The 16,623-nt window shown below is 44.3% G+C and overlaps 2 protein-coding genes across 2 annotated transcripts; one reads left to right on the top strand and one right to left on the bottom strand.

Moving 5' to 3' along the window:
• Window positions 1-282: 282 nt before the first annotated feature.
• LOC149388346 (protein DELETION OF SUV3 SUPPRESSOR 1(I)-like) lies at window positions 283-2,214 on the bottom strand. The gene is made up of 3 exons (XM_089621546.1): window positions 2,053-2,214; window positions 1,851-1,955; window positions 283-635 (listed from the first exon to the last, which is right to left on the bottom strand). The coding sequence occupies exons 2-3, from the start codon at window positions 1,939-1,941 to the stop codon at window positions 505-507; spliced, it is 222 nt and encodes a 73-aa protein (XP_089477672.1). The 5' UTR covers window positions 1,942-1,955; window positions 2,053-2,214; the 3' UTR covers window positions 283-504.
• A 7,942-nt stretch (window positions 2,215-10,156) lies between these two features.
• APG9 (autophagy 9 (APG9)) lies at window positions 10,157-15,664 on the top strand. The gene is made up of 10 exons (XM_089623487.1): window positions 10,157-10,410; window positions 10,943-11,613; window positions 11,700-12,020; window positions 12,333-12,555; window positions 12,920-13,099; window positions 13,195-13,401; window positions 13,530-13,607; window positions 13,694-13,764; window positions 13,893-14,003; window positions 14,558-15,664. Exons 2-10 carry the CDS (start codon window positions 11,021-11,023, stop codon window positions 15,327-15,329), a joined length of 2,556 nt encoding a protein of 851 aa, XP_089479613.1. The 5' UTR covers window positions 10,157-10,410; window positions 10,943-11,020; the 3' UTR covers window positions 15,330-15,664.
• Window positions 15,665-16,623: the final 959 nt, after the last annotated feature.

Here is a 16,623-nt window from a genome sequence, read left to right as displayed (position 1 = left end):
AATGGTGTTGATCCCGAGTGTAATAAGATAGCTAAGATGGCGATGATGTAGGCTCCAAAACGTTTGAGAAAGGTAAGCTAGAGGTTGGTTTCGAAAGATTGCATTTACTAATATATATATATATATATATATATATATATATATATATATATATATATATAATATATATATTATCTCCTTCGTGTAGTACAGAAACCTATTATATACAAGCTATTATTGATTTAGGTTTAGTATGACTCTGCTACATAATGGAATCAAAGGGAGCAAAACAAGGCCAAAGCATTAAATCACCATCTTTCAAATTAGACTGGCAAACATTCAATCAAATAAGTAATTCTGACAGATACCAACAAAGTAAAGCCTTCAGATTACAGGTTACATAAAAGTTTGATAGTAAAGTTATGAGTGTGCTAAGGCATAATTGGATACATCCACTGAAACCATCAAAGAGTTTGGACATGCCAAGGAAGCTAAAAACAAAGTACCCTGAGAAAGGGAAAATGTTCAGGCCTTCACAGCATTGTTCTCCAACTCCTTCCTCAGTTGCTGAGAGAAGTCGTCATTCACATCATCATCGTCCCAATCGTCTTCCCACTGCTGTGTTAATTCCTTTCCTTCTTCCTTCTCGTTCCATTCTGTTAGCAAAGATACATCAAAATGCACCCCAAAAAAAAAAAACGAAGCTTTAGGCAGACTCATCGGAGTAATTTCAATATATATGCCATTGCGTACAACCCGTTCAGCGATGTTTGACAGGCACGCGAAAACAAAAAAAAGCTTTAGGCACACTTATAATGAGATAAGTAAATTCAATATGAATGGAATTTGAACATAACTAGTGCAACAAAATCCAGCAGTAAGCCTCTCAAGAATCTTTGAGAGAATAAAAGGTTCCACAGAAAGCAGATAAGCGATCGCCAAAAAAAAAGGGCTGAAAATTATGCATTAATATGAAATGAGCGAGGAAATATGCTCGTGATAGTTCACCCAACATAAGTGGATTATTATAATGTGGTGTCATTTGTGGGATCCTAGAAATAAATAAAACTACGATCACTTCTGCGATTGCTCATTATTCCTTGTATCTACTAGCTCTACGTGATGATTGATCAAACGGAGAAACATTGGTGAAGGAACAAAGAATCAGAGAAGAGTAACTCTGGGGAAGGGAAAAAAATAGAAGAAAAATTAATTTATTCGTCAAAAGGCAGTAAACAACACTCCCAAACAGACACCATATGTAAATGATCAAAATCCCAAACAGCCTCTCTACTCTAAACAAGCTAACATATTAATTTTACAGTATACACGAAAAATCTAATCTTCCCGAGAGAAATATTATTTATAGCAAAATTCGAAGGCCTAAGCTTTATCAATTTCCTTAATTACACCTGCGATACATTGTCACACACGCGCTCCCCAAAACGCTGAAACTCTGAATCCTTCTCTAACTTTCCCATGAACCCTTTTACATTTCATAATATCAACACTATGAAAAATTAACATCAAGTTTCAGCTATTCATAAATTTCCATTTTGCATCAGGAACCCAATCTAAAATCACATGACGTTCACCACTCTCATCATCTACGACTTAAATGTCATTTTCAGGCTGCAAAGAAATGAATTATCCAACCAGCCTCGGAGCACAAACCCCCGGATATTATAAGATATGCAATAAGTTATTTGAACTCGAGAAATCGGTAATAAAAATCTTCATCAAGAAATTTCATCCCACGGAAAAAAGCACGAAATCTCACATGAAAATCCGAGCCAATCGTATCCAACCCAAAAATAACGCAAAATATGCAAATATTAAACTTAAAAACAAGAAATCGAGAAAGTACGTACCTTCGTTGATCTCGAACTCCTCAAACTCGTCGTCGTCTTCAAACAAATCGACCTTGGGATCTTCCGATGGGGCCTTCTGATCCTTCTCCATTATCAGGAAAAACCCTAACGATTCAAAAAACATGTCAGAGTCTAAATTAAGAAATTGAAGAAGGAAAAGAGTTATTTGATATCCCGCGAGTTTCAGATCGAAAACCCTAACCTCTTTGTTACGGCGCGAGTATTCTTCTTCTACAAAGCTCAAACCCCTCTGTGCTCTGTGCTTGTTTTCTGAGTCCACAAGCAACGCTCAGTCCAATTGTGTTAACGAAAAAAATCACAAAGTAAAAAACTTCTAAAGTTTTCACTTCGTCCCTGAACTATTTCTTTTTTAGTATTTTACCCAAAACTAAAGTTTTGTTGAAGCAAAATAGTCCCTGATCTTTTACTCATTGTCAATATCGTTCTAAATTGATTTTTATACCTCCGTGACATGAGACATTTTTCTCCCATCGTTACTCTTAACGTTTTTTTTTTTTTTTTGAAACGTGGTCGGTGCCACGGAGATATCATAAAAGCCCTCACATATGGCGGAGGAAAACCGTGGTTACAAAGATGTAATACATCAAACGAGCCACACAAGGAAAAAACAAACGGAACAAGCTCGAAAGTCACTCTCCCGACATGCGGGAGCGGACCTCTCTGTCATCGGCTCTAATAGCCTCTTCCGAGCACGGAGGGACAAGCCCCATCCATGTCGAGTTAGAACTATGAAGAACAGCAAAACGGGCTAAGTTGTGAGCCGCAACGTTACAAAGACGAGGAATGAATAAAATTTTAAACTCAGCCAAATTACTTACCTCTCTCTTGATGTGATGCAGAATCGTCCCGAGCTCGGTTGTGGGGATCTTCCCCCCTGCCACCGCCTTGACCACCTCCGAGCAATCCGAATGAAGCTCCAATCTCGCCCCGCCGATGCTGAGAGCCAGAACTACGCCTTGGAGGACCGCAACCGCCTCCGCAAGCTGGGGGGTAAATCCCCTAGCTTGGGAAAGCGTTCGCGAGGCTATCACCTTTCCGGTGTGGTCTCGAGCAATGCATCCCACACCGAATCCTCCCTGGTCCCGATCTAGAGCAGCATCTACGGTCACCGAGATTGTTCCTTGCACCGGAGGGATCCACATAGGCTTAGCCGGAGTCTTATCCTTACTCTGGTCGGCTCCCTTGTTCGCTTCTCTAAACTCTTCGAGGAAACATCCCGTCCACTGCACCAGCTCAGTGTGTTTCCAACTTTTCTTCCCCGCGACGACATTGTTCCTGTGGTTCCATAATTCCCAAATAATAGTGAAATAAAACTCAATATGACTAACCTCAAGGGACTCCGCCGCGCTGTAAATGGTGTCAAAGGCCTCGCCCTCCCCGTGAGTCGGAAGGATGCCACCAAATCCTGCTTCTTTCCACACCTTTCGACTCCACTTGCACCCCCAGAACGCGTGGTGAGTCGTCTCCGCCATACCCATGCAAATAGGGCACCGCTCATCCTCGATGACCCGCCTTTTGACTAGCACAGTGCGGGTCGGGATCCGTCCCATGCAAACTCTCCACACAAAGAGCTTCACCCTGGGGGGAACCTTAAGCTTCCAAAACTTTTTCCACCAGCTCTCCATCCTCGAACGATCCGACGAGCTGGCTCCAAAGAAGGGTTCCATGGCCAACCGATACCCACTCTTAACCGTAGACTCTCCATCCTCAGTGAAGTGCCAACGACGTCTGTCAGGGACTCCTTCACCGCCCCAGGGGATACTCAAAATAGCCCTAGCGTCTTCCTCCCCGAACATGTTACAAACAAGCGTCTCATCCCAACTCCCATCAGCTCCGCAACTCTCATATCCGGAGGAATCAGGGGGGGATCAGCCCAGGCTAGGGGTCTGGGTCTGGGGATCCACTTATCCCTCATAACCAGGACCGACTCACCGTCTCCAATACTCCATCTCAAGCCCTCAAGGATGATCTCCCTTCCCCACACCAGGCTGCGCCACATGAAGGAGCTATTCGAGCCACATCGGCCACTCAACACGTCACCAGAAGGGTAGTAACTCTCTCTAAAAACCTTGCCCACCAAGCTCTCCGGCCGCCTAAGGAATCTCCAAACGTTCTTAGCAAGCAGGGCTTGGTTGAACTTTTCTAAGTCCCTGAGGCCCATGCCCCCATCCGCCTTGTTCAACACGAGCTTCTCCCAAGCGCACCAGTGTGTCTTTTTAGCCCCGTTGCAGTTACCCCGCCAAAATTTAGCAATGGACGAATGAATCTCAGAGATTAACAACTTAGGCAGCTTAAGACAAGAGGCCACATACCCCGGGATCGCCTGAAGGATAGACTTAATAAGCACCTCCCTTCCCGCTTGCGAGAAAAAAAGACCGTTCCAACTCTTGATCTTCTCCCAAATGCGTTCTCTAACATACTCAAACAACTCTTTCTTCTTACGCCCTGTGAACGCCGGGAGACCAAGGTAGCGCTTATGACAATCTGTCCTCTGGACTCCTAAAATCCCGGCAAGCCTCACCTCGTCCTCCAAGGCAACCTCTTTCCCAAAGTAGACGTCAGACTTCTGAAAATTCACCATTTGCCCAGAAGCCGCAGCATAGGTCCGCAAGAATTCCGCCACCCTCTCACACTCCTCCAGGCACGCCCTAAAAAACATCAGACTGTCATCCGCGAAAAGGAGGTGCGACACTCGGAGGCTTCCAAACCGGACCCCGCTAATCATCCCTGATCGTTCCCCGGCTCTAAAGAGGCTCGAAAGACCCTCGGAGCAAAAAAGAAAGAGAAAGGGAGAGAGCGGGTCGCCTTGGCGGAGGCCTCTATGCGGAGCCACATGACCCCGAATGTTCCCGTTGATGTTGAAGGCAAAGCGGACCGAAGAGACACATTTCATCACTAACCTAACCCACGGAGCAGAATATCCTAGCCTGAGCATCACCGCCTCCAAGTAGGACCACTCAACCCGATCGTAAGCCTTAGCCATGTCCAGTTTGAGGGACGCCCAACCACCGTTGCCAAACCTACCTTTCTTCATCGTGTGAAGAGCCTCAAATCCTACCATGACGTTGTCGAAGATAAGTCTACCCCCAACGAACGCGCTCTGGTTCTCTGAAATAGCCACATGCATAGTGCTTTTGAGACGGCTCACAAGGCACTTAGCAACAAGCTTGTACACAACATTACACAGGCTGATAGGCCGAAACTCGCTCACTCTCCTCGGCTCCTCGTTCTTCGGAATAAGAGTAATAACAGTATCGTTCAAGCTCCCCACTTCGTTCCCGTTGTTAAGGATCCCAAGACAAGTCTCCGAGACTGACTCCCCGACCACATCCCAGTACTTCTGATAGAACAAAGCCGGAAACCCATCCTTACCGGGGGCCTTAATGGGGTCCATCGAGGAGAGGGCATCTCTCACATCTTCCCTCTGAAAAGGTCTCTCTAGCTCGGCATTCATGGTCTCTGTGATGACGGGATGGATGCCACCGACCACCTCCTCGATATCTTGCCGCGACGGGCAAACGGAGGTGAAGATATCCTCGAAATACTCGGAGATCACACCCTCAACCTCCGAGTCGCTGCTACGCCACACCTCCCTCTCATCCAACAAACCGCTGATGGAGTTCCTCTTTTTCCTCGTAGTTGCCTTGCGCTGAAAGAACTTAGTATTCTTATCCCCACATTTCATCCACGAGGATCTGCTTCTCTGTCTCCAATACTGTTCTTCCTTTTCCACAAGGGCATTCAGCTGCTTTTCCTCACGCCGGAACTTGACCATGCAAAAATCCGGACCCGACCTACCTGCTAACTCAACGATCTTTTTCTGTTTCTCAATGCGGTCCTTCATCCCTCTGTTCTTCTCATAACCCCATCGACTCAAACCCTCCCTACACAGTCTCATCGAATCCAGCATCGACCGGCCTCGGCCACCTACTTCGGCTCTCGCCCAGGCCCCCCGAACCACCTCCTCGCACTCGGGCTCCCCGCACCAAGCTTCCTCAAAGAAAAATCTCCTCGGTCTCCACGATCTCCGGGTAGGCTCAACTCTCTCAGTGCAAAGCAACATGGGTCTATGATCAGAGTTCCAGAACCTAAGATGTATAACCTTAGCCCGGGGGAAGAGATCCCTCCACTCACTGCAAGCTAGACATCTATCCAGGCGTTCCTCAATCCCCCCTCTCCGCCACGTAAACCTATCTCCTTCGAACCCCAAGTCCTGGATATCACAATCTACGATCATGTCTCTGAAGGCAAGAAGCTGGCCGGGCCCTCTGTCCCGACCTCCCCTTATTTCCGCGTTCGAAACCACCTCGTTCATGTCCCCTCCCACAAACCAAGGACCTATGTAGTTCCCACGCAGCCGGCGAAGAAGCTCCCACGTATGTTTCCGTTGCGTGGTCACCGGGTCCCCGTAGATCCCCACAAACCTCCAAGACTTCCCATCCTCACCAATCAAATCACCCTCAATATGGAACCTCGACATTGTCCCAAGTAGAAACTTCACCGGCGCTTTCCAAAGTAACATCAAGCCTCCGCTCCTACCAAGACACTCAACCGTAACACAACCCTCGAAACCAAGCATCACTCTCACCCTCTCCGCCCCGCCCTTCCTCAGCCTCGTCTCCGAAAGAAAAAGAAAATCCGGCTTCTGATCAAGAACGTGGGACCGGAGGGCACCCTTCGTCCCGGGGTTTCCCAACCCCTGGACGTTCCAGATAACGCCTATCATTGCGTTCGGCGGCCCTCATCCATGAGGGGCGCCGCTCTCTCAATCATATCGTCCTTAGTCAAATCCGATTCCTCAGAAGATCCTAAGTTAGCAATTCTCAAAACCGAATCTCCAACATCCTGCAATTTCCCACCACTACGGAAAGAAAGACAATGGTAAAGGGAAGGGGGGCTTACCTGGGTCGCCGGAAGAGTGCCGGTGGACCTCCCCTTGTTATCGGGACCGTACTCCGATGTGCAAGCATCTCCGCCTCCCGCTTCGAAAAGGCGGGCCATCTTCTTCACGTTTCCAATGCGGACCCTCGCGCTTGAAATTCTCGTTCCAACCCCGGCTTCGCCCTCTCCACTTGCTCCATTTTCTGTCTCAGATTCCCCATCACCGGAGTGCCCATCAATACTCCCCGAAACTCGTTTTTTGGACAGAGTGGGGGGCCCAGATGGTATCAAGCCCGACAGAGTGGGGGGCCCAAGAGGATCTGTGAAGGGCAGCAGGCATTTATCCCCCAAGGTATGGGCTAACACCATACACGGAGCCTCAGGGTAAATGGGCCCAAGAGCAAGCCCACTTAAATTCTTGCTAGGGTTTGAAACACCACCCTTAGAAGTGGGACCCTCCAAATTCGAGCAAGAACCCCCATAATCGGCCTCCACCCCATTACCCACTCCCGCAGAAGCTCTGATACTTTTTGCAAACCTCTCAGCTTTTCCAGACTCTGGCTTGTCCTCCAAAGAGCCGTTCCTCACATTGTCATCCCCGAAACCAGCCCTAAAACCCGCCTGGGAGCTGTCCATCGTCACAGGGGTCGCGAGATTGTCTAACCCAGAATGGCAAAAAGGCACACTCCCCAAGGTTTTGGCTTTCCTTCGCGATTGGCCGCGACGCGCCTCGGTTTTGCTCCTCGCCGGACCAGAGCCGACCGCTCCATCCTTCATCTTCCTCGGGTTTTCCAGGCGCGCTTCCTCCGGTGGTGTTTCGGAGCTCAACAGACCAGAGGAGGAGACGCAACCAGCCTCCGACGGTATAGCAGAGCTCTTGGTCCCGCTCGTCGAATCCCGTAGCACGGCCTCGGCTTCCATGGGCGACGGCGACATCTCCTCCGGCGCCGAATCCAGATCCCCTCTGGGAGCGACTCCTGAGCCCTCCGGAGGCGCCTCCCTTCTTCCCGGCGTCGCGCCCTCTGGTCTCGCCCCATCGGTCTTCTGCGCCGCCTGCGTCGACCGGTTCTTCGCCGCCCGGTGAGTTCCGCCAGATCCACCCGCCGCTGCGTTCGCCCCTGCTACCGGAGAAGCACCAGAGGACTTCGAATAGCCTGGGTCGGGCCCGTCCCAACCTTCCTCCCTGCTATTTTGGGCGCCGGTAAATCTCCAGACAGCTTGATTGTTCTTCTGTGTGGGCTCTCCGCGCATCCAACCCCCGAACCGTGCCTTCCCCTCTTTGCCCTGTTCCTCCTTACTATCCGGGCAGTCGGCGTCGGTGTGACCGAGCCGGCCACACACAAAACAGAAGTCGGCGAGTTTCTCGTACCGGAACCCAACCCAAGTCTTCCCGACATCTGCACCAAGTTGGATATACAAGCCTTTCATCAAGGGTTTCCCGATGTCGATGGCGGCGCGAACACGGATGAAATCCCCGCAAACCCGTCCATCCCTAGTTTTATCGACCCTGGAGACCCGCCCGGCTCTCCCCCCAATCATCTCTCCCATTCTCGCCGATCGATACTTGACGGGTATACCGTGGAGCTGGACCCAAAACTCGACAAATCGGAATTCGTCTCCTTTATCCTTCTCAATCGTAGGGTCGCTCAGGACCAGGAGCGACTTATCAAAAGTCCACGGCCCCGAGTCCCATACCCGCTGTTTATCCGCCGCCTTCTCGAACCTGAAGCAGAGGACCCCTCCCCCGTGGTTGCTAATCTCAAGCCCCCCATTCGGTCTCCAAATCCTGGCCATGACCGCCTTGAGCGCCCCACTATTAAAGCCTTTCTTCCTCAGCAGCCTTCCTAAGAGACAGCTAGAAAGGTCCACAGCAGTACTCGCGAGAACATCAACGTCAAACGTCATAACCTCTCCTTCCTCATCCTCTTCGATTCCCATTTCCGACCATTTATCGCACAAATCTTCCATTCTCAGGCGAGGAGGAGAAGACCGGCGACAGACTCAGACACACCTGCTCGAGAGGACGCTGAGAGAAAAAAAAACTCAACTAGAGAGAGTACATTTATTATTCCCACTGTAAATTATTAGCATCGTTACTCTTAACGTTAAATGTAAACAAAATTTCACGTGTAACCATCTAATGTTAAGATGAGATTTTTACAATCAAGATATCATTTCTTATTGTATTTAAAAAAGAAGTAATTATTATTCATTTTAAAATTAATCAAATGAGATAAGAAATTAACCAGAGAAGATTCCGATCTGACGACAAGGTTGAGCGTTGCTTTGACGGCGAAGTTTTTCGCCTTACCGTAGCCGACTTACGGCGAGCCTGCGGCCATGGAAGCTCCGATCCATCAGTTCCGATGTTGTTCAAGAAGTTCCCAAGCAGAGGGTTTTTGACGAGGCCTAGGCTTGATGGAGAACCAGTCGACGAAGTACATAGTCGAAACCATGACTGATGAACTCATCACATTCGTCGTTCGGGATGACGGAAATTGTCTGAATCCGATACTCGCCTGAGCAGGGGATGGAGTGGACGCCGCCGGCGTCGGAGATAGCGAGTAATTCGAGGTGGTGGGAGTTGGTTCCAGCGGAGAAAAAGAGGACGATCACTGGAACCCTAACACAACAGCACCTCATTGAAACCCATTCTTCAAGTTTCAAAAATTTGCAACCAAGTCATTTCTTATCAAAGAGATGATGGAAATAGTTGCGGCCAACTCAAAATAGTTCAAAAAAATAGATTAAGCCAAAATACAAATCTGGTTTGACGTCGGCCAAAGAGCATAGCAGGGTTTGAAGACTTGGGATTGTTGGAGAAGAATGTCTTTTATCCTTTGTTTTAACTCTTTATTTTTACTTATTTTAAAATTAATAATAAAACTTTCTTTAAAAATTGTCTGCAAATGACATGTGGCATTCAGTTTACATTTAACGTCAAAGGAGTTACGGTGACACTGCAAACATTAAGGATTTTACCCGACAAAATAATGAGAAATTTATTTAGAAAGATTTTATTTTGTAGACTTCAAAATTGGAAAATATCATCCGAACTCATCTAATTTCCGATAAATTCAGATGGAATTCATCGAAAATTAGAGGTCAAATTAGTTAAAAGGGTATTTTTGTTCAAATTTAAGTAAAAAATTTAATTTTGTATATTTTTCAACTAAGACGTATGATCTTAATATTTTTCAAATTCGGAGGTCTACAAAAAAAAAATTTCTCTAAATTATATCCAACCGTAAACTGTAAGGATTTATGCCGGTATTTTCCTCAATAAAAAAAAAAAAAAGAGAATAAAAAAACCTCTTGGTTTCTCTTTCTCTCTTTAAGTAGACTAGACTAGACGGGCCAAATTGGAATATATTTATATACGTATTAATAATATTACTGAAAAATTCCTCTTTCGTCCACGCAACCATTCCTCTCTTTTCTTTTCTCTCTTCGGTTTCTTCCTCTTCTCCTTTTCCGCTTCAATCGAATTCATATCCTTTATTTTTTCAACTCTAAACCCATTTGTTTCGAAGCTCTGAGTCGAATTCAGCATCTTTAATTGACAACGAACTCAGATATTGCGACTCCAAATTCGTTTCTTGTCTGCAAACTGATCATTCTCTCAATACTCTTTGTTATCTTTTCCGCGTGTTTGGAGGTAAAGTTTGTCATTTTCTGATTACCCAGAATCAGCAATCAATGAGAGGGTTAAATCATTTTTTTTTCATGTGGCTTTTGGTCTACCATTCATTTTAAGAAACTATTCTCCCTATATCTATATATCAATACACGTAACTAATTTTACGGGTTCTTGGAATTTCTTCTTTACTTGTTTTTTTCAGTTTTATGTTCGGTGTTTATTCGTGTTGTTTAGATTCGGAAAACGAGAAAAAAACTGAATTATTAGTCAATTTAAGTCGATCATGATCGTACACAAGCAACGCTTGAGTAATAATAAAGAAATCATCTGGCAAGTTTCGCGATGGTAGATTGTGATAAAGTTTCTTTCTTTAGGGAAATGTGAGGGGTTTGAACGAAGTTGCATTGTCTGATATGAGTGAAACAATACATTTTCTTTTGCCTATGAGTTGACTTTGATCGGTCTTCTGTTTCTCGAAAATTCTCACCCAATTGTATTAAAAATCATTGGTCTAATACAATTACCTAAAAATCGTCGAATCTCTTCCCAGAAATTTGGACTGAGATCGAGTGCTATTGGGTGTTCGGGGAATGGACTGGCTGTATTCCACCACAGTCAGTCATTGTAAATGATGTTCGGCGGGTCAAAAGGAGCCAATTTTCGAAGCATATTCAAGTGGAAGAACAACAACAACAACGGGCACGGCGAGTCGTCTATAGAAGAAGGGCTTCTCGGCGGCGAGCCTCCCGAGATTGAACTGTCCGAATATGGAAGGTTGGAGAGCCCCGTCAGCGAGAGCCCTTCGGGGCTTCTCAACGGGGAGAGCCTGAATGTCGAGTTGATCTCGGACCTAGACCTCTTCTTCGAGAGGCTCTACAGCTACTACTGCGAGAAGGGTCTCTGGTGCATAATCACGAAATGGATAGTCGAGCTCTTGAGTCTGGGCTTCACGATATGCTTCTCGGGGTTTTTCTTGCTGTTTGTCGACTGGACCGGCCTACGAAACGCCAAGTGTGGAATGGACGCCGTGGAGTCCGGGATCAAGCCCTGTGATCTGGCGAAAGAGGCTCTTCATTCGCACCCGTTGACCCCTTTCACGGTCTCGACAGCCGTCATCGTGGGTTATTTGGGGATATTTTCCGTTTATTGGGTCTTTTGCTTCCTTAGGTTTTTCGCCCAGCTAAGGGAAACTCTCAGAATTCGTCACTTCTATTACAACAGGTCTGTGCATGTGTATGGATTTCGTATGTTCCTCTTTTGTATAAAGCAACATATAAAAATATGAACTGGATCGTGTTTGTGTGCAGTCTTGAGGTCACAGACATTGAGATTCAGACGATGCCGTGGGCAACAATTCTTGAAAAAATTGTTGGGTTACAGAGCACAGAGCGGCTTTGTGTGGTTAAGGATCTCTCTGTACACGATGTTGTAATGCGGTTAATGCGAAAGGAGAATTATTTGATCGGGATGCTTAACAAGGGGGTTCTCGCATTTCCTATCTCGCATTGGGTTCCGGGGGCTGGTCCAACTGTCAAATCTGGCTCAAATGAAAAGCGACATCGTCTAATTCTGACAAAGACCCTTGAATGGACCTTAAACTGGTGCATTTTGCAGAGCATGTTTGATAGGTACGTCCAAGCATAAATATATATATTATTTATTTATTAGTTTCGTCTACTTAGCTTGAGACCATCGCATTTACCTTTTTTTTTATAGTTTTTTTTTTATTGATTTGGGAGATGCTTCCTGTAAGAACGAAGTATCCGGTAGTTAATTGGAATCGCCAAATTGGGATGTGAGATGGTTTAAATTACCAAACTTTTGTTAGAGATATATCAATTCTACTAGTCAAACCCGTATATGTTTATTTCCTTGTTGGAAAACATTTGTTCTTTTATGTGTAGACTCGCTTTCTCTTATTTCAGCTATTTTTTTTACAGAAACTTCTGTCTTAGGAGAGATTTTGTGTCCAATCCAAGAGCATTAAAGAAACGGTTGATGGTAGTTGGTCTAACAATGCTTGTGCTTTCACCGTTTATCGTCATTTTCATGCTGGTATATCTCTTCCTGAGACACGCCGAACAATTCTACAATCACCCAAGCACTGCATCGTCTCGAAGATGGTCAAATTTGTCAAAGTGGATTTTAAGAGAATTCAACGAGGTAATTATTGTGTTTTTTTTTTATTAAATACAGCAGATTGGACAAGACTCGTATACGTATCATGATAACTTTTTTAGGGTTAGCCATCATGGGTTGTTAGGATCTTAGAAATAGAGAAATTATAGTAATTAGTAGATGAGTTAAGGGTGAAATTAGAATAGCTAGAAGTTGAAGTGAGTCTATAAATTGGTAAGATTATGGTGCAAGTGAGGCCCGTGATTGTGTGAGGGAAGGAAGAAATTCCTTTGTTGAGGACCTCTCGAAAGTCCAGAAATTACCGTTCATGTTTCTTTTATCCTAGTTTCCGTCGATAAAAATGTTCAAGGTTCATAATAAGGCTGTAGACATTGACATGATCTTTTAGGTAGACCACTTGTTCAAGCATCGAGTCAATAGCAGCGTGATACTCGCATCAGACTACTTGAAGCAATTTCCTTCTCCTATCATCTCCAACATAGCAAAGTTCATATCTTTCGTCTCCGGCGGCTTCGCTGCTACTTTGATCATCATCGCGTTTCAGGAGGAATCTCTTCTCGAGGGTCATGTAAAGTCGCTTCGCTGATGTTTGGAATATGTATCATCATCTCAATCCTTAAGCGTTCTCGTTCGGGAATAATACTTGTATTTGCTTGAATGCAGATATTCGGGCGAAACTTGCTGTGGTACGCAGCCGTTTTTGGAACTATAACAGCCATTAGTCGGGCGGCTATCACGGATGAACTGTTGGTCCCTTATCCAACTGGAGCAATGTCTATGGTGGTCCAACACACCCATTACATGCCAAAGGCATGGCGTGGGAAGGAAAACACAGAGAGGGTTCGCATAGAGTTCGAAACCCTGTTTCAGGTGAAAATTTGGGAGCTTACATACGGCTGTAATGTGATGAATTTTTAATTCCTCCTCTTTGGGCAGAGTTTTTTTTTTTTTTTTTTTTATATTTATTTTTATTTTATGTCAAACTTCTATTCAAACAGTATACAGGAATGATGTTACTTGAGGAGATGGCTTCGATTTTTCTGACTCCGTACTTGCTTTTATTTGTGGTACCTAAGGTAAGAGCTCTTTAGAAGTTTTTTCCCAACCGTTTTTAGTTATGGGCTATCATAATTCCGGTTCACGGTTTGGCTGTCTTGTACAGAGGGTGGATGATATACTACAGTTTATTGCAGACTTTACCGTGCACATCGAAGGTGTTGGTCATGTTTGCAGGTATTATTTAATATTTGCTATTAGTCATTAAAACTCGTAAATGTACTTTTTGCCACATGATTATTTGATATGTTTTGGCCCTTTTTTCTAGTACTGATACTTGGACATGAATAATATTTTTTTTCCAGCTTTAGTGCGTTTGACTTTAAGAAGCATGGGAATGTTAATTATGGATCGCCTCATAATGCCAGTCCCGTTGAGAGAAGTTCTCAGGGGAAAATGGAGAAATCGTTTTTGAGGTATGTTTTTTTTGTGATTATCCTTGCTGGATACTCCGAGGCAATAAAAGTCTTTACACCAATTCCTGTCCAAAATTCAGAGAAACTAAAAGGACTAGATGAATAAAATTTTACGTCCTAAAACGATGCTGTTAAATTCCATCTTAAAACCAATTGGTATTAAGTGGAGAGGTCCAACCGATATATAAACACATGTCCATTCACACACACAACCAATGTGGGATTATCCCACTTCAACAGATGCTCATAATCAAACTCGTACAATGTGCTCGATTTTCTCATCCTATATAGGAAATGTGTGTTTTTATTTAATCATAAAATACACTAGCTTTGCTACTCAAAAAATTTACAATGAATGGTTAGGCCAATCTCTAACAGAAGAAGAGTATAAAAAGGCTCTTTTAAGACCCTCCAATTTCTGACAACAATTTAAAGCTACAAGGCGAGACTGGTTTTCCATCTATCTATCTATCTATCTGGTTCACAACCATTATGTGCCAATCTTCTTATGGATTGTAATTATTTATTTATTATTTTTTTTATGCTATGTGCAGCTTTCAAAGTAGCTATCCTACATGGGAACCAGACGACGATGGAAAACAGTTTATCCAGAACCTCCGAGCTTTCAGGGAGCAGAATTTGCAGGGAGAGAGAATCAGACCCGCCTATTCTCCCCCAAGAACGTGGCAGCGAAATAGTCCACGTTTCAGAGGCCACCAAGACCGACCCAACGCGTTCACAAGAGACGCCCCACATTACGGTGCCCACTCGGACTCCCTTTGGCTCGCGGACGGGGACGAGAAGAATCACCCCTATCTCCTCGACTGGTATTACACCTCAAAACCACACCACGACGACACAAGACAAGGCCCGAGAGAAGAAGAGGACGCCGACCCGCGACGAGACTCGCCTCGAAATGACGCCCCGTTCCGATATTGGGCTCGGCCGAACCTCGGGGAATCGACCTCCGAGCCTTTCGGCCGAGACAGCATTCTTCAGAGTCAGGGAACGGGTAATCCGATGGAGGGCCCGAGGAGTATCTGGTGGGCTAGAAGAGGTGGCCCGAATGCCGGGCAGGCGAGTTTTCTCGAGCCTCCTGATTTTACGAACCAGCCTTTGGAAGGGACTAGTAAAAATATTTACTATGACGATATCTTGGAGAGAAGTTCTGAGGATGAGGAGCAAGAGCTAGGGCAAGGGGTAAAATGGAGAAAGCTGTCCGAGACTGTTTATATGGAAGACGAATACAATCTTCACTTTGATGACGTGTATAGGAGACCCCCTGAAACTCCAGTGTTTCAAGAACCCAACAACAGCTTTGAATGACCCAAGTTTTTATTATTATTATTTTTTTTAATTTTTTAAATTTTATTAGCTGCTTCGTTGGATGATGTTATTTTAGGTACTTGGGATGGATGGGATAGACAATACGTGGGGCTTTTCCCAAACTGGACTACTGTTGTTTCTAATTCTTTCGACTAGGAAACCCCTGCTATTCTTTGCTGTACATAAAATTGATGGTGGATATAAAAAATATTATAGAATATGGGGTTTCTGCTTCGATTCCTGGCTCCCAAGTGACCCAGCGTGGAAGCTAATCCCCGAAAGTGTACAAAACACTCTCTTAAGTTTATTCTTATCAAGCTAGATTCTTCACACAATGGATTACTTTCTCACCTCAATTTCTTTTTGCTCTTCTGAAGTTCAGGATCCATCAAAAGAGAAGCTTAATCAAGATTGGTGAATGATGGATAAGTTTATTTTATTACACAAAATAGTTTTTGAAATTGACTGCTTGGTAAAATAGTCAAAAGTTTTAAATTTTAGTGAAATATTTCAAGTTATTGTTAATTTTTTTTACTTGTCACTAGAAAATTTGATCAATAACATTGTCTTGAGAACAAAATAGAAATCTTGTCCTCTTTTTTCTTTTCTTTTTCATTATTATTTATCATTCCATTAGAAATGAAGAAACTTAATTATGCACCTCTAGAAGAAGCTAAAAAGTTTACATAGAGGCAGGCACGAAGCCAATAAAAGAGTCTAGGGGGCTATTGCTCTTTTCCATTTTTTTATGATATTTTGCGACAGTTAACGACGTTTTGTGATGAATAACAATGATTTGCGATGAAATTCATCATTTTCTATAATGATATAGTAAAAAAATGAAAATAGAATTGATTTTTTTACATGAGTTTTGCGCGTGTTCGTTGAAAGTCATCGGAGATTGTCGGAAATCATCGTAGATCTTCAAAAGTGTTACAATAGAGAGTTGGAGAGATAGAAAAGTGTGATTTTTTTTTTAAGAAAATTTTGAAAAAGAGTTTTGTCCGAAATAGTCCAAAAGTTCAATTTGAAATATTTTGAACATAAGGGATCCGTCCAATATATTTTGCTAGTTTTTAAATTTCAATAATTACCGAGACGTAGGGAAGTCCCGTTTTCAAGTGAAATAATTAGACTTTATATCCACTTCCAATACCTTGATTCCTTTTGCATGGAAAGGCATATCTCTTTTTGCTCATTGTCCCTTTGTAATAATTTCCACCTTATAAACCACGCCAACTCTCTCTCTCTCTCTCTCTCTCTCTCTCTCTCTCTCTCTCTCTCTCTCTCTCTT

Source organism: Urtica dioica, chromosome 8 (assembly GCF_054948205.1).
Source record: "Urtica dioica subsp. dioica isolate 48M chromosome 8, U.dioica_male_clone48M_v1_H2, whole genome shotgun sequence".
Classification (NCBI taxonomy): domain Eukaryota; kingdom Viridiplantae; phylum Streptophyta; class Magnoliopsida; order Rosales; family Urticaceae; genus Urtica; species Urtica dioica.
The sequence above is the reverse complement of the archived record's forward strand: the minus strand, read 5'-3'. Positions and strand labels throughout refer to the sequence as shown.